Here is an 18168-nt window from a genome sequence, read left to right as displayed (position 1 = left end):
TTATTTTTGGGTCCTGGTTTTTGAGTTATTTTTTAATTACTTAACGTTTCTTAGATTTCTTAAGGTTATTCAGGTTTTGTTGTGTTCTAGTTCTGCTTTAGTTTCTAGTCTTTTTGTATATTTTTATTTGTTTTAGAAGAATTATTTCCACCTTCTGTTCTTTTGTTTTGGCTCAACCTTAGATTTTGGTTTACTTAGAACTTTTTGGGATTTATGTTGCTTTTGAGTATTAGAGTTTTATTTAGCTTTTGTTTATCCAGTTCGGTTCTATTTTTTAGGTTAGTTTTCTGAGTTTTGTTTTTGAGTTCCAGTTTTTTACCTTAGACTTCCTGTTTTGGTTTGTGTTATTTCTAGCTCTAGTTATCTAGTTTTTCATCAGTTCAGCTGTATTTGCCCTCATCTCCCGGTTCTGCTTTGTTTCATAGTTTTGCTTTAGCTTTTGGTTCCTTTCCTAGTTTACCAGTCTTGTTTTGATTTTTCAGTTTGAGACCCTGTAGTTTCGTCAGCCCTGTAGTTTCGTTAGCTCTGTAGTCCCTGTCTTGACCCTGTAGTCCCTGTCTAGCCCCTGTAATTCCAGTCTAGCCTCTGTAGTTTCTGTCCTAGCCCGGTAGTTCTAGTCTTGTTCTGTATTTGTTTTTTCTTTATTTTAGTTTTGTTTGGTTTTTTTTTTTTTTTTTTTTTTTTCCCCTTAGTATTTAGGTGTCAAGGTCCCTGCGCTCTCTAAGGGCCCTGCGCTTTCTAGGTCCCTACACCCTTCTCCTGTTTTCGTTGTATGTTTTGCCCTGTTTAGGTTAGTTTAGTTCCCTTCCGTAGTTGTTTTGTCTGTCTTGCCCTAGTGTCTCTGTGTTGTTCCCCTGTTTAGGCGCATGTAGGTCGCTGCCAGAGCCCTCCGGCGCACCCATGTCGCCGGCTGAGCCCTCTGGTGGGCCAGACTGTCGCTGCCCTGCGCATGCAGGTTGCCGCCAGAGCCCTCCGGCGCTCCTATGTCGCCGGCTGAGCCCTCTGGTGCGCCAGCCTGTCGCTACCCAGTGCACGCAGGTCGCCGCCAGAGCCCTCCGGTGCTTTAGTCGCTGTCTGTGCCCTCTGGCGCGCCTGGCCTGTTGCTGCCTAGCTCACCCTCTTGTTGTTATTCCCTTGTTTAGGCGCTACCAGAGCCCTCCGGTGCTTTAGTCGCTGTCTGTGCCCTCTGGCGCGCTTGGCCTGTTGCTGCCTAGCTCACCCTCTAGTTCCCTGGTGTTTAGGTCTTGTTTTCCTGGCGTTTAGATTTAGTGTTCCCCGGCGTGTTAGGACGCCCTCTGATTCTCGGTTCCCCAGCGTGTTAGGACGCCCTCTGATTCTCGGTTTCCCGGCGTGTTAGGACGCCCTCTGATTCGTGGTTCCCCGGCGTGTTAGGACGCCCTCTTTTCTCGGTTCCTCGGCGTGTTAGTACGCCCTCCGTTCTTGTTCCCTGGTGTTTTAGATATTCCTGTTTCCCTTGTGCCCCGGCGTTCCCTTTGCGCCCCGGCATTCTTCTTCCTTGCGCCCCGGCGTTTTCCTCGCGTCCCGGTGTTTTCTTCCTCGTGCCCCGGCGTTCTCCCCACGCCCCGGCGTTCTCTTCCCCAAGCCCCGGTGTTTCCCTCACGCCCCGGCGGGTTTTCCCCTGGCGTTTCTGTACACCAGTCGTGTTCCAGCAGGAGTTGTTGAGCCTTGGTGTTTTCGTACGCCTGTTCTTCCCTCTGGCGTTGTTGTACGCTTGTTCTTCCCTCTGGCGTTGTCGTACGCTTGTTCTTCCCTCTGGCGTAGTCGTACGCTTATTCTTCCCTCTGGCGTTGTCGTACGCCTGTTCTTCCCTCTGGCGTTGTCGTACGCCTGTTCTTCCCTCTGGCGTTGTCGTACGCCTGTTCTTCCCTCTGGCGTTGTCGTACGCCTGTTCTTCCCTCTGGCGTTGTCGTACGCTTGTTCTTCCCTCTGGCGTTGTCGTACGCTTGTTCTTCCCTCTGGCGTTGTCGTACGCTTGTTCTTCCCTCTGGCGTTGTCGTACGCTTGTTCTTCCCTCTGGCGTTGTCGTACGCTTATCCTTCCCTTTGGCGTTAAGTACGCCCGTTCCTTCCCTTTGGCGTTAAGTACGCCCGTTCCTTCCCTTTGGCGTTAAGTACGCCCGTTCCTTCCCTTTGGCGTTAAGTACGCCCGTTCCTCCCCTTAGGCGTTAAGTACGCCCGTTCCTTCCCTTAGGCGTTAAGTACGCCCGTTCCTTCCCTTAGGCGTTAAGTACGCCCGTTCCTTCCCTTTGGCGTTAAGTACGCCCGTTCCTTCCCCTTGGCGTTAAGTACGCCCGTTCCTTCCCCTTGGCGTTAAGTACGCCCGTTCCTTCCCTTAGGCGTTAAGTACGCTCGTTCCTTCCCTTTGGCGTTAAGTACGCCCGTTCCTTCCCTTTGGCGTTAAGTACGCCCGTTCCTTCCCTTTGGCGTTAAGTAAGCCCGTTCCTTCCCTTTGGCGTTAAGTACGCCCGTTCCTTCCCTTTGGCGTTAAGTACGCCCGTTCCTTCCCTTTGGCGTTAAGTACGCTTGTTCCTTCCCTTTGGCGTTAAGTACGCTTGTTCCTTCCCTTTGGCGTTAAGTACGCCCGTTCCTTCCCTTTGGCGTTAAGTACGCTTGTTCCTTCCCTTTGGCGTTAAGTACGCTTGTTCCTTCCCTTTGGCGTTAAGTACGCTTGTTCCTTCCCTTTGGCGTTAAGTACGCCCGTTCCTTCCCTTTGGCGTTAAGTACGCTTGTTCCTTCCCTTTGGCGTTAAGTACGCTTGTTCCTTCCCTTTGGCGTTAAGTACGCTTGTTCCTTCCCTTTGGCGTTAAGTACGCCCGTTCCTTCCCTTTGGCGTTAAGTACGCCCGTTCCTTCCCTTTGGCGTTAAGTACGCCCGTTCCTTCCCTTTGGCGTTAAGTACGCCCGTTCCTTCCCTTTGGCGTTAAGTACGCTTGTTCCTTCCCTTTGGCGTTAAGTACGCTTGTTCCTTCCCTTTGGCGTTAAGTACGCCCGTTCCTTCCCTTTGGCGTTAAGTACGCCCGTTCCTTCCCTTTGGCGTTAAGTACGCCCGTTCCTTCCCTTTGGCGTTAAGTACGCCCGTTCCTTCCCTTTGGCGCTAAGTACGCCCGTTCTTTCCCCTTGGCGTTTTGTACGCCCGTTCTATTCCTTTGGCGTTAAGTACGTCCGTTCTTCCCTCTTGGCGTTTTCGTACGCCTATATTTTCCCCTTGACGCTGTCATGCGTCCGTTTCGCCTCGGCGTTTCCCTCACACCCCGGCGATCTCGCCCCTTGGGCCCCTGCGTTCCTCTCACGTTTCGGCGTTGTTTCTCCTTGGCGTTTCCACACGCCCGTTCCTTGCCCTTGGCGTTTCCATACGCCCGTTCCTTGCCCTTGGCGTTTCCATACGCCCGTTCCTTGCCCTTGGCGTTTCCATACGCCCGTTCCTTCCCTTTTGGCGTTTCCATACGCCCGATCCTTCCCTTTTTGGCGTTTCCATACGCCCGATCCTTCCCTTTTGGCGTTGTGTACGCCCGTTCTTTCCCTTTTGGCGCTGTGTTGCGCCCGTTCCTTCCCTTTGGCGCTGTGTTGCGCCCGTTCCTTCCCTTTGGCGCTGTGTTGCGCCCGTTCCTTCCCTTTGGCGCTGTGTTGCGCCCGTTCCTTCCCTTTGGCGCTGTGTTGCGCTCGCTCTTTCCCCAGCGCTGTCAAGCACTCGCTTTTTCCCCCGGCGCAGTCAAGCGTTCGTGCCTTTCCCTGATGTGCCGCCCCCTGATTGTGCTTTGGCACATCAGTGTTCTCTAGCTCCTTGGTTCCCCCGTGTTCTTTAGCTCCTTGGTTCCCCGTGTTCTCTGGCCCCTTTGGTTCCCCGTATTCTCTGGCCCCTTTGGTTCCCCGTATTCTCTGGCCCCTTTTGTGTTTGCAGGCTCTTTGGTCCCTCAGTGTTCGGTTTCGACTCTTGCCCGCCTTCCTGGGCCCCCTCCACCCGCCCGGCGTGGGGATTCTGGGCCGTCCGGTGTCCGGCCTTGGGGGGGGGGGTACTGTCAGGATGCAGCTTATTGGCTGCATGCTGAGCCTCTCTCCCTCTCTCTTGTTCCTGCGCAGCCTGATCAGTTTCACCTGGCAGGCTGCAATTAACCCACAACTGCTTCCACCTGTTCCCACCGCTTTATCAGACTCACCTCTTTCTGTTCCCGTCGCCGGTCCATAGCGTTCACTCCCGCTCAGTCCCTGCCAGTTTTTCTTGTCAGCTCCGTTTGTACCCGTCAGCCTGAAGACTCCGTTCACCTGGTCTTGTTACAGTCAGCCCATAGACTTTCCGACAGTTTTGTTTCCTCCAGTATTCAGCTCAGACGTTCAGACCTCCACCGCTCGGCTCAGACGTTCAGACCTCCACCGCTCGGCTCAGACGTTCAGACCTCCACCGCTCGGCTCAGACGTTCAGACCTCCACCGCTCGGCTCGGACGTTCAGCCCTCCACTGCACGGCTCGGACGTCCTGTGCTCCACTACTCGGCTCTGAGGTTCTGCTCGCCTCTACTCAGCTCTGATGCTCTGCTCGCCACTGCTCGGCTCTGACGTTCTGCTCGCCACTGCTCTGCTCGGCTCTGATGCTCTGCGCTCCACGGCTCTGCTCAGATGTCCTGCTCTCCAGTGCTCGGCTCCAGAGTTCCTCCCGGTCAGTCTCTCCACACTCCTCCTGCCAGCCAGCTTCTACACCCTTCACCTCCGTCCGTTGAAAGACTCTGGTCTCATCCTCCATCTTCCAAACTATTCAATAAAACTCACTCATAAGAACTGACTCTGTGTGTGCGTGCTGTGTCCGGGTTCATCCCAGAAAAATATATCATAACAATCAATACAAGCCAAATATTTTTTTTTATTAATTTATAAAAGCAATGAAAACCAATAGTTTAAACAACATTATCTTAAAAATTTGCCAAACATGACAAAGTTTGAGGAGTGCATTTTGAAAATGTGTTGGAATTTTAGTTGTTAAACCTAAACCTTTTCTATTTAGAACTATTGATTATTGTTAATCAGACAAAATCAGGATAGTCAGTGTGGTGATGAGGTCAGGTGATTGATCTGGCAGCTCAAAAGTTTTCCCTTCTTTACCAAACTTCCAGGTGACCTTCACTGTGTGCTTTTTGGACAGTACCCATCTGTAAATTTCATCTGTTCAGTCTTGCCTCACGTGGTTAAATCTAAGCAGACGGTACGCCCTTAAACGTTCCAGAATGTCAGCTTTTTGATAAATGGACCCCGGTACATGCTAGAAAACGATCCATCTGCAAAGCTCATCACCTAAATCACCCGGTAACAAATAGTGCTGAAAAAGAAAAGGCAGTTTGTTAGAATCAAAAAGACAAGAGTTTTAATGATTCCTATGCATGTGGGTGCTGCTGGAGACAATCAGTAGTTGCCCACACATCTGATTCCCATAAACCCTGATGGCCCCCAGAAATAAAGCACTGTCAGGGGATATATATTATGTAGGAGCTATCCCACACACACACACACACACACACACACACACACACACACACACACACAAAGACATTGCTATCCAGTACGTAGGAGGAAGCTGGCATGTCGACTGTTAATTATCAGTAGGATGTGAGGCTAACTTCAGATCTGAAAAACCTTTTGTCTATAAATGACTCAAAAACACATTTCCATCCGATAAACTGTTATCTACATAACGTTAAACACTGAAAGTGGCTGCAGTTGTTTCTGGGCAATCATTCAAAGTTGGAGTGGTGTCACGACTTGAATGGGATTTGCTGAAAGAAGCTTCTGGCAACGTAACCTGGTACACATTCAGCACGGAAGTCTCCCTTGTGTACTGCATAAATCTGGCTTGGGACAGCGTGACCATATGATAATTGGGGAAAAAAGGAAATAGATTTACTTTAATGCTCTCGCCCTGACAGAGTGGTCCCAAGGAAGCAGTAAAAGGTGAAAAGATTAACCGGCTGGCAACGAGTGAGCTTTCTCACAACAGCTCAGCTGGAGACGGGGATGGTTTGACTCCAGGGTGTTTGTCAACACGTAAACGCCTAAGAAACCATGAGAGTCTTATGATGTTACAGCAAGAGGGAGGAGAGATACACCGAGCAGCTGTGAGCAAAGTCGAACACATTCTTGTGGAATGAGTCACTTGCCTTTGGCCTCTGGGGCTCCACAACATTTCTTTTACAGTATTTTGACAGTGAGGAAGTTTGTAGAGCAGAGGGAAAAACTTAAAAAGACGGCTTTAAACACCTCATCACTCTTGCCGTGTTGCAAAGCTGTGGCACGTCTGCATTATTGCCTATTAACCGTTAGGCATCACTGAGCAGAAAGTATTTGTCGTGCAGTAGCTTTTTCAGGCACGTGTGTTCTGTAGGGGTGGTTGATCGATCAAATGTTTGAAAGAAAATCCACAGTTTGGCTTTAGGAAGGAACAGTCTGTTTTATGTGAGATTGAATTAGAGAATGCTGGTTTCTTGGTTTAGTTCTGTCATCTTGCTTTTGGATTTAACCTCCAGACTTGCCATGGTTCTGCTAAAGTTTGATACCTGGTCTCTGTTTGGACAGTGACAGGGTTAAGTTGTCAGGGTAAGTATGGACAGTGCTGTAAAAAAACTGTTAACCCTACAAATTTTGAATTACTATCATGAATTGTTGGCCAGTGTTGGATATTAACAGTTGTTATAGATAATCCAAAAGATTTAAATGTGACAAAAAAGCAATACCACAATAGTTTTCTTATAGTGCCATTTATGTAGCCTGGCCAGCCATATATCGCATATCAGTCTGGTAAGGAGCTGGTAGAGCCCGATTTCGATCGTGGGACTAATAGGGTCAGCATTATCAGGTTAGAACCAATCAGATAACTACGCATGTGATGCAAAAAAACTCCAAGCGACGCACTCTGTATTTTAAATTTGTAGTCCGTGAAACATGTCATGCCATCGAGCAAATTCTCCAGTGACCAATTTGGAGCCTTACCAGACTGATTTATGCTCCGTGTATTTTTTTCTGCAGAGTTTTCTGCAAAGCACTTGTAGAAATTAAAGAAAGATAATATGCAACAACTTTTAACAATTAGTTTTCGTCGACCACTGTTACACCTGAATGCTGTTTTTTGTAAAAAAATAAATAAATAAATAAATAAAAATAAAAACTTTTACAACTTGAGCAATGCAAAGTCACGGTTGGCAGGAGGTGCACAGTAGGCTGCCTCGCATTTCTTTGGCATGGCCATCCTGCACATTCATTTGCAGATAAAAATTTGTACACACGGCATGTACGGGCCTTCTGGCTGCAGAAAAAAATCGCATTTAGTTTTGATTGCATTTAAAGGTTCAGCTGCACTGCTCTGTTCTTGCCTTTGGCTGGATCCATAGCAGTGTCTCTGAATCCAGCCTTCCACCATCATCTACAACATTGGGTTGCCATGGAGACAGAATACAGCCTGTAGGAGAGACATTGCTGATCCAGAACTCAGCGCTCCCCCTGCCAAGTTGTGTTTGATCTGCTTACATAGACTGATATTCTCCAGGAATGAGAATATTCCTTACTTTGTATACTCCCAGTAAATTTAAAAAGGCAAAAACAATTTTACTTGTTAGAAATTGGTCTTGTTTACAAGCTTACATATTTTGTGGTCTTGAGTTTAAAAATGTTTAAACCTAACGCTCTCCAGTCCGCCACTACCGCCCTCCCTTCAACCCGCCATGGCTAAACCCATCCAAGATTCGGCCAACAACAAGCACATCAGAGAGAAACTCAGCCATTCGGCAATTAACACAACGGCACCTCTGCAACCCCGCTAATTAGGCTTTCATATCAGAGCGTCTCCCCGTAATTATGGCACAAACTGGTTGCGCCGCTCCTGCACTCCCCTGAAACACTCATTAATCTTCAGCTATGCTCTCCAAAAGCTCAGTTCAGAGGCAAAGCAGTAGAGGAAGCGAATGGAAAAGGTATCTGCATACACTGTAAAGGATTGAGTGATATCTGAATATATATATATATATATATATATATATATATATATATATATATATATATATATATATATATATATACATAGAGAGAGAGAGAGAGAGAGAGAGAGAGAGAGAGAGAGAGAGACAGAGAGAGCAATCATATTTTTTAAATGACTGCCTTTGTATGTGTTCAGCACCTCTGTCTCTGATTTCCTGTGACTGCAGCTGGCAGCTGTTTGGTCCTGTTCAAGGAATTTATCCCCATCTTATCGTTAAACTTCTGGGAAGAGATTTGAATTTTTCACCCCCTAGGCTCCGCTGTGATCTGTCATTAGATTTAAAACAACCACCAAATATTGATTTATAGAAGCCGTGTAAAAGCTATGCTCAGAATGATTTTGAGGGAATCAAATTAAGGTAAAATTTTGGAAAGCCCTAAAGAACATCAAACTACAATAAAAGTCGTAACAGTTGTGTTTTGTGCACTTTTCCCTTAAATCCTTGTTTACTGTACAACTGTGCTCAAGTTCACTGCAGCTATTGATTAGGTTCAGATTTTATTATCTATTCAGAATTGATTTTGCTGCATGCGACATAAGAACACAAACCGTAACCGAATAAAAAACATAAGAAAATGGCTTAAAATGCAGCAACAGCAACATTGAAGAATTGAGCAATAACCCGAATGAGGATCCAGGAGGCAATTTATAGTGTTACAGCACAGAGCTCTGCAAAATCACACAGTCAAAACATTTATCCTCAATATTCTCAAATGTATACTGTGCGAGCCGAGTGACGGCTTAAATACACAAAAGTCTGGGGGTTTCGAGGTGACAGCTGTTGTTTCTCTTTGCCACAGTCATCAGACATTACAAGTGGATAATTAAAAACAAAGGTCAGACGCTTCTAAGCTCCTGTTGTGGGGCTGAACAGCCCATCAGAGACATTTAAAAACAATGTAAAGCCCTGGATCTGGAGAAAGAAAATCTCCGAAAAGGAAATGAATCCATCTAAAGATGCAATAAACCTGATCATTCATTACATCATGCAACATCTGGAAACCCCCAACACCTACGCCCGGATATTATTCACTGACTTCAGCTCTGCTTTTAACACAATCAACCCGCTCAACCTCTTCAATAAACCCATGGACATGGACATTGGTACCTTTCTTCCAAACTCGGTCCATAATTTTCTCTCACGTAGGACACAGAGTCAGGTCCCAACCTCTGACCCTCAGCATAGGTGTCCCTCAGGGTTGTGTTCTTTCCCCCTGGCTTTTCTCTATTTATACAAACACCCTTACATCCACTCACAGCTCAGTCTCCACCCTCAAATATGCAGATGATACTACAACAATTGGTCTAATCAACAATAATGAACATTATGACCGTAAACAGGTCACCCAAGTAGTCACTTGGTGCCAAAACAATAATTTACAGCTTAACACATCAAAAACACAGGAACTCGCAGTCGACTTCTCATGCTCTCCCACTCACAAAACTCCCATCTCCATTTCTGGCCACCCTATCTCTATCACTGAGTCATTCAAATTCTTAGGCACATACATCAGCAACACACTCAAATGGAAACAGCAATCGGATTATATCTACAAAAAGGCCAATGAAAGATTCTTTTTTCTGAGACAACCCAAAAAAATTCGGAGTCAGGCACAACATCCGTCAGTTTTTCACCGCCATCATCCAAAGCATACGCACCTCATCAATAATAGTCTGGTATGGAAATTTGTACTCCTTATCATGTAAAAAAAAATGACATTGTATAATAGATAAATCATCTAAATTCTTAGGCCACAACCTCCCTTCGATAGACACACACTGTACCATAGACACATCACACTACAAGCAATAAAGGAGCTACAGGTCTCTGTCAACCAAATCAGTCAGATTCAAAAACAGCTTTTCCCCAATAGCTGTACAGACATTAAATTAAGCCACTGATGTTTTTATGTGTATCTGTCTATTTAGTGTTGTATTGTTGTGTGTTGACACAGTGATGTGAGCATGTCGTGCTGTGCCGGAAACAAATTCCACCAACTTGTTGTGTGGTCACTAATAAATGAATGAATGGATGAATGAATAAATGAAGCTTTTCAACTACAAACTTTAATGTGTTTTATTAGGATTTTCAAATATAGAAGTGCGGTGTGTTTTGCAGGCCCCTCTTAGCCAATACTTGTAAAGGCATCTTTCATTGTAATTACAGCTGCGTGTGTTTAGGAATATGTCTCTACCTGCTCTGTGCATCTACAGACTAACATTTTTACCTATCCTTCTTCAGGAAATAGCACAGGCTCCTTCAGATTGCATAGAGATCATCTGTGAACACCAGCTTTTAAATCTGAACACAGATTCTCAATGATATTATATTTAGGTCTGGACTTGGTCTGGGTCCCTGTAAAGCCTGATTTTGCTTTCATCTAGATCAGGAGTCTGCAACCTGCGTCTCTGGAGCCGCAACTGTCTCTTTGGACCTTCCACAATAGCTCTAAATAACTGGCTAAAATGATTAAGAACCAACTAATGTTTTTAAATACAGATTTGATGTCAAGTTCAGTTTTAAAAAAAAATGTTTCCCACGGATATATTGTACTGAATTTGACAACGGAATGGCATTTTGTTTTAGATCTATGTTTTCTCGCAATTAGGTTGAAAATTAAATTTTTACATAAATTCCACAAAAATCAATATCCCATAGATAAAAAAAAGATCCATTATTTTAAAAAGTATTTTACATGTTTTTTTTTTTCATTTGCTTTTTTTTATTCTATAGTATATATTTATATATATTTGTAGGTTGTCTTTTTTCATGAGGTTATGAGACATTTGTGGCTGTACATGAGTTTTATTTAGCTGTACTGAGGACAGAGATGGCTATTCGGATTGTGAAGGTTCCCGACCCTTGATCTAGCCCACCCCATTGGACCTCTAGCTGTGTTTAAGGGTGTTGACCTGCTGGAAGGTGAACTTCCATCCCAGTCTTGAAACTCTTTCAGCTTCTAACAGGTTCTTGTCTGACCAGAGCACCTTCTTTCACGTGCTCGTATTCTCCCACCTGAGCTGCCGATCCCTCTGCAGCTCCTCCAGACTTACCAAGGAGCTCCTGGTCAGTTTTATGATTAATGCTCTTCTTCTCGTTCACATGGTTTGTTCAGCTCCCTAACAAAGCTTAACAGAACCACTGAATGTATCCTGAGATTGGATGGTGGACTCTTATTTACTAATTAGGTGACTTCTGAAGTCAATTGGTTTTATTTAGAGCATCAGAGTAAGAGGGGCTGAATAGGGGCTTTTCTTCCAACTCCACAAATTTCTACTTCTATGTATTGGTATGTCACATGAGATCTCAATAAAATACATTGAGATTTGTGGGGGGAAAATTGTAAAGCACTGTAAAACAAACGTGAAAGTGCTTGGTTGTGGAAGCCTATTAGAATAGAATAGAATAGAATAGAATAGAATAGAATAGAATAGAATAGAATAGAATAGATTAATTCTTTATTGTCCCACAGTGGGGAAATACATAGCTGGATTGATGCTTTGTGCCAGAATTAAAATACTGCGGCATCAAATCCCAACACGTGAATTGATAGATGTTTAATTTGACTGATCTGGTGTCAGCTTTACCCTTCGAGCATCTGGACTGAAGATGGATGAGAGGGATTATGGAACTGAACCTGGATCTGCAGCTTTCCGTGTGGCAGAAAAGGTCTCGCGTGGCTTACATCCCACCTCTGCCACTACTGGTTAAGAGGAGCCACAAGCAGGAGGTCTCACTCTGATGCTATTTCTACTGCCAACAAAATAAACCATTTGAGCAAATACCTTAGCTATAGTGGCCACATTCATACATTTTGGCTTTAATGTTTTTTGGGTTTTATGGGTTTATTTTGATATACAATTCTTATTTATGATTGCATCAAATAAAAAAAATGTTATCTATGGAAATTTCGAAGAACAAAACAACACCCTGAGCTAACAGAAGCTGGCAGTGCACTTGGTTTTGCAGTGCAACAAGAAGAAAATTCAGCAAGTCTCACAGACTGGAGAGGAAGCCAATGCATTAGAAAAATCAATGAAAGGAATACAGTAAAGTGGGACAAATATATGCAGAGGATGTTGTTGCTTTTTTCACTGTTTCTTTCTCATTTGCATAACAAAGGTTTCAAAAATCAAACCGGGAGTAAACTGTTTAACAGTTTACTCCAGATTGAACTAGTTTATATGCAACAACTTTCATGTTTGTCTCCTTCTGTTTATGTAATTTTCCATTTTTGCAAAAGTTGAAACACTCAAATTATTAGCAAAATCTAAGAATTTAACTATAACATATCTCAATATAATGTGTTGCAGTGTTTTTAATTAATTTTTATATTTTTTTAACATGCCCAAATTCAGATGCGATTACTGTGGTATTTGATCTTTGTTAGATATGAACCTTTCCCTAATAATAAAAGCATTGGTTCCTAAACTTTCCAGTTTCCCACTCCAAAAATGCCTGACTTGGTCTAGTATCCATGCATTTCAGCTAGGTGAATCAAACAGCAGCACAAGGACACGGACAAAAAAAAATTGCTTTTATTTATTAGAAAGTGCAAAAATCAGCTTTTCCATGACCACTTTTATTTTAATTACATTTCTGGAGCAAAAGCTTGTTGATTCCAGACACCCAACAGGGTGGCAAGGGCAACATTGAAACTACTGTGTCTGAGTGCATTTTTATTAAGGATTTTTTTCAACAAAACATTTCAAATTTTGACCTTTTGTGATAACTTTTGGCTCATTATGCCCTGAGACAAATGGAGATTTAATCACTTTTCAAGATGCTTAAGCACTCATAGCGCTTTACGTAGCATCCCTCTTCTTATACTTTCTTTCAAATCAAACTAAAAAGACTATTTTAGAAATTATGTTTTAGCATACTTTTAAATAATTTTCATGCTTTGCTTTCAAAAATAAAAGAAAGAAGACTCTTTCTAATATTTTACAGTGATCTAATCACTAGTTATCTGGGGTCAGGCCTTAAAAATGAAAAAAGCCAACAAGAGTCGATCAAAATAAAAGGATGTTCCACCAAAAAATGAACAATCTGAAGTCCTCAACAGTGTGTGAACTTTTTTTGTCACACACAAAATATGTGTGACAAAAAATGTGTGTGATAAAGTGGCAGGAAAAAATAACGTACGGTTTTAAAACATTTTCGCAAATCCAAATCTGGCTCTGTGTTTTTTATGACACCTCTGAATCACGTTTTATTGTGTTTAAACGCCGGCGTAGGTTATGAAACTATCTTCCCAACGTGGAACATTTCAAGAAGTCCTGTTCAATTAATTTTCTGAACGTTAAAAAGAGTTTGACACGCATGCAAATCTGCTACGGATGACTTCCCACCTAAACTGACAGGTTTGGCAAAAGAGAGCATTAATCAGAGAAGCAGCTAAGAGGCCCACAGCTGCGGAGACCTACAACTCAGCCGAGAGTCTCTGTTGACAGGACTACCTTTAGTTATGAGTCATTTACTCTGCAGTTCGTGACTTTATTTAAGAGTGATAGAAATGAAAGAATAGTCCAAAGAAAGCAAATAGAAGCCCCGTTGGCAGTTTTTTCCCCCCCACCAAGCCTAGTAAATGACACAGCAGACACGTAGGAGAAGGTGCTCTGGTCAGATAAGATCTTTTTGCCTACATGCAAAACCCCATGCTTGGCAGAAAGCCAGCACTGCACATCCCGGAATACTGTTAACCCTACCCACCATGACGCACAGTGGTGGCAGCATCATGTTGTGGGATTGGGTTTCTTCTGGAGGGACACAGGATGCTAGACAGAGATGATGAGAAGGCTAATGGTAATGAATGCAGGGCAGCTGATGAGGAAAACCTGTCAGCCGCTACAAGAGACTTCAGACTTGTGCAAAGGTTCACTTTCCATTAGGACGAAAAGCCCTGAAAATACAGCCTGGACCAGGAGGCGCTGGATGTGTGGAGACGTCACTGGCTCGCTTTAGTTTAAATTAAAACGTCTCCCGAGAAAATGGTCAAGTTTTAGGTCGAAACCTGGTTGAGTGAGTTCGGTTAAACTATTTCATAGGAATGTATTTAAAACAAAGAAACGCCATTTGTTTTGCTCCAGAGTGAGTCCTCTAGTCAATAGAGGATCTGTGTTACTACAGCTCTCTCTGTGCCTGCTTCCTCCCATCCCCTCCCACTCCACGCTCCTCTCTCTTCTGAGATCAAGCGCCTCTCTTCCCCTCTCTGAGCTTCACTCCAGTCAACATGGCCACACTTGTAACCTCGACCAGGTTCACAGACGAGTATCAGCTGTACGAGGAACTCGGAAAGTAAGCGACCATCACCACCAACACTGCCGCTTCTCTTGTTGCATTCACTCTGCCTGTGTGTCTGCACGTTTTTCTTCCTCTGCGCTGCTGCTGCTGCTGCTGCTGCCATTGTGTGCGCTATTGCTGCAAGTGTTGACAGGGCTGCAATAGGTCTGTAAAGATAAATAAAACCATAGTGATAAAACAGGGGGGGAGGCTGCGGGCGATCTGCTGTGCAACAGCGAGCTGTCAGCGGGCTCCCGTGAACGCCGCAGCGGCTCTGGGTTTAATCCCCGGGCGTGCGCGTTTTTAAAGGCGCACGGCGCCATTGTGGCTCTGGTAAAGGTGAGGAACACCTTGTTGGGGGTGATGCGTCTGCAGGTAGCGCGCCTCGGCACTTCGTTTGCGTTCGCCCGCTGTCTTGTGGCGTCTGCGCTGATCCCGCTCAGCTCGGTGCGCCTCTGTGCGTGTCCAAGCAGACCGCACAGCGTAAAAATAACAGAAGCCACTGTTATTTATTTATTTATTTATTTATTTATGTTTCTCCCCCCCCCCCTTCCATTTATTTATTTATTTTTGCTGCGTGAGACTGGCGTTTGGAGATTGCCGTGCTCAGAGAGGGTACGAAAGCGCACTTTTAGTTGTAGTCTATGCGTTGTCTGCAAAGCCACTTTGTAACATCTTACTTCTGCGTTGGGGGGGCCAATAAAACTGCTCCACCTACTAGTGCAGACACCAGCGTGACTTTAAAGGAGGTGTCCGTGCAAAATAAATAAATAATAATAATTTCCCTGCACCCACCCCCCTCACATCTCATGCACTATGGACAAGACCCAATTCCCAAACCCAGTACCACGTCGGACTGTATTACATACCAATGCAGCCCCTCTTTACTTGATTGTGAAACATGCATGGCTGCAGTGAGTTTAAGTTCAGCACCTGTCTGTGTTTGAAGTGGTTTTCACGGCTCTGTCAATCTCTCCGTCTCTCTCCGTCTCCAGGGGCGCCTTCTCGGTCGTCCGCAGGTGCGTCAAGAAGTCCACCGGACAGGAGTATGCTGCTAAGATCATCAACACCAAAAAGCTGTCGGGCAGAGGTGAGTGAAATGAGCGTGAGGTCTTTTTGCACGTCGGAGAGTCGGATGAACACCAGGGCAGCTCAGTGGAGTGGAGTTTGTTTCCTGAAGAGCAGTGGGCCAGGCGTGCGCGCTGTCCTATATGCTTGAGAGAGAGAGGAGATTCCTGAAAAGCTGGAGGCCACTTGGCACGGCCCAGCTGCCTGCGCTTCTAGTCCTCGCAGAAGGATTCAGTGGACTTTGGCTCTCGTCTGCAACCATCTCTGGTCTGTTGTGGTTGGTCTGAGGCAAAGGACCGCGAGAGGTCAAGCCTGAGCTTTAAATATCCCTCAGTCTACTGTTTGTGGAACTTGTGAATGGTTGTGAAATCCGCTAATGACCAGAAATGCTTAAGAGAGCAGGCTTGTACAGAGACGGACTTCTGCTTTAACACGTGCGTTTTCTAAGTCTTGTCTCTCCCGTCGTCTTGTTTTTCACACTTCCTCAGCTAAATGGCTCGGTTTTTACCAGCAACAAAAGGCGAGCAACTGAAATGGCTTTCAGCGTTTTTTTTTTTTTAAAACAGTTCCGGCTTCGCCGACTGAGGTTTGTCTTGCTCACCTAGAATGATGACCATGACAGTGGCGGGATTGGTGCAGCATATACAAATGGTACATTTCCTGTTATCTAAAACGTCACGGCAGACAGGCCGGCAAAACAGAAAGCTAAAGGAGACGCTTCGTGGTACAACAAACATGTTTTTTCTTTTCTTTTTAAAAGCTGACATACAGTCTCTCTTGCCCAATTTAGTCTCAATCTCTTTGTATTTGCAATGCAGGGACAATGTTAGAAACTATGGACATAATTATTAGATCAAATAATTTTGGATTGTTGGGTAGAGTCTAACCTCAACTTGTATTGTCTTAATCCATCATGTTCCTTGTTTTGTTGCCTCTTGTGAAAGATGAGCAGCCAGTTGTGTTGCATTAAATCAATTTGCATTTGGAAATGTCGGAATGAAGGGCCCTGGCAACTAAATTTCTGATGCTGACACATTAGCCCCCCCCCCCCCCCCCCCCCCCCCCCCCCAAGGCTGGCTTCACACCAGCAGTGTGGTGTGTTCATATGTCTTTGCAAAACATCATGCCAACCTCTACGTTAGCAGTTTGGGCTACACATCTGCTCTCAGCCCCCAGTGCAGCCGTCACTCGCATGCTGATTGTCTCAACGGTATGCGTGCATCAGCCAGCAGCTTGTACATTAATGCAATTTTTTTTTGTGTCTGATTAAAAAAAAAAAACAGATATAAAAGTCTGACCAAGGTAAGAGAAAAGTGGTTTGATGCAGAAACGGGAATGATCGTGTTATTCGGTCGTTCGCCGTTTAGAGAACCTGCGGCACTCGAATCAGAATCGGCAGGTCGGACCCTGATGAAATGGCAGAAATCAGTGACGGCTGGTAACTCCTCATTGGCACATCGGTTAGATTTACACTTCCAATCATAGCAAGTGGGATTTCTAGTAAACTTCTGTTTATCGTGGGTTCTTAGCGATAGGAATCACGTTACAAGTCTCCACAGGCAGTAGTGCAGCCACAGAAAGGCAGGTGGTGTGAATACACCCCTGCATACAGCGCCCTGGCTCTGCTTATTTTATTTGGACTTGGTCGTGATGCTGCTGCGTTTCCTAACATTTGTTACGTCAGGGAGTTTGATATACAACTCAGAGTGTGTGTGTTTATGCCATCCGGTGTGTATATGTGTGTGTGTGTGTGTTCACCAGCTGCAGCCAAGAAACGCATATTCACACACCACCTCCTGTGTTGTGGTATTTGCGGCAGATTTGTTGTTGCCGTCTGCCTGCTAAGCTGTCTGTGTGTCATAGCGTCTCATCTGCCATGTAGCCGAATCCAAGCATATTTAATCCGTCGGTTGTTTTGGTTACCATATGCGTTTGTGTTTTGCACATGTATTTCACTGCGCCCCCTTCTATCTTAAAGTGTGTGTGTGTGTGTGTTCTTGTCTTTGCAGCTGAACAATGACATGTTTTGCTCATTTTACCAGTAAAGTGAGGACTTTGATGTAATGTGAGGACCTTTTTGTCTGTCCTCACTTTTATTCTGGGCTAGGTTTAGCAAAAAAGTGCTAAGTGTCAATTAGGTTTAGGTTAGGGTGGGCCCATGGAGAGGCTCGAAAATGAATGGTAGTGTATGGATGTCAAGGCACGGTCCCCGCTTTGTATTTTAAACAAGGATGTGTGTCTGTGTGTAAGATGCGGCATGTCTGGCTCAATAAACAGAAGACCAGCCGGCCAAAGGATTGAGTGATGATGCGAGGTGGAGATTAGGGGCGGTTCTGGACTGATTGGGCCGCCCTTCTCTCAGATTAGGTGCAGTTCCCTTTTTGTCTCTGGAAAAAAATTGATTCATTTAGGGGAAATTTGAGGGTTTGATTTGAGGAGTTCCTAAAATCCACTCTCACCAGCCCGCTCGATGGCGTCTGCGCGTTTGTGACGGCTGTGGTGGCACTTGTCCGAAGCTTGTAACCCGGCAACGGCTGGGATGGGGCTCTTTGGCCCGTAGGCTGGCTGGTAGAAAAACTCATCTCTCTGTGGCTGTATGTGTCAGTTGTTTGTGGTGGCAGATCTTGTGAAAATAAAAACATACTAACATGTGACAACTTTTGTTTTGTCTTGCATGCCAGACAGTTTTTTTTCCAAACCATTTTTTCTCTCGCATCATTAAGATTCTTGTATCTCACCCCACTCCAGAATATAGTTTATCATACTGAGATGAAAGCAGACTTGCGTT

General features: G+C 44.9%; 1 protein-coding gene across 1 annotated transcript in view; it reads left to right on the top strand.

Moving 5' to 3' along the window:
• Positions 1–14168: 14168 nt before the first annotated feature.
• camk2g2 (calcium/calmodulin-dependent protein kinase (CaM kinase) II gamma 2) overlaps positions 14169–18168 on the top strand; it is a gene marked incomplete in the record, with an annotated part of 62693 nt that continues 58693 nt past the window's right edge. Inside the window, 2 exon segments of the mRNA XM_036126071.1 lie at positions 14169–14327; positions 15308–15402. Of these exon segments, the coding sequence (XP_035981964.1) occupies positions 14263–14327; positions 15308–15402 (160 nt within the window).

Source organism: Fundulus heteroclitus, chromosome 22 (assembly GCF_011125445.2).
Source record: "Fundulus heteroclitus isolate FHET01 chromosome 22, MU-UCD_Fhet_4.1, whole genome shotgun sequence".
NCBI lineage: Eukaryota > Metazoa > Chordata > Actinopteri > Cyprinodontiformes > Fundulidae > Fundulus > Fundulus heteroclitus.
Note: the sequence above shows the minus strand (reverse complement) of the source record. Positions and strands in the feature narration are given on the sequence as shown.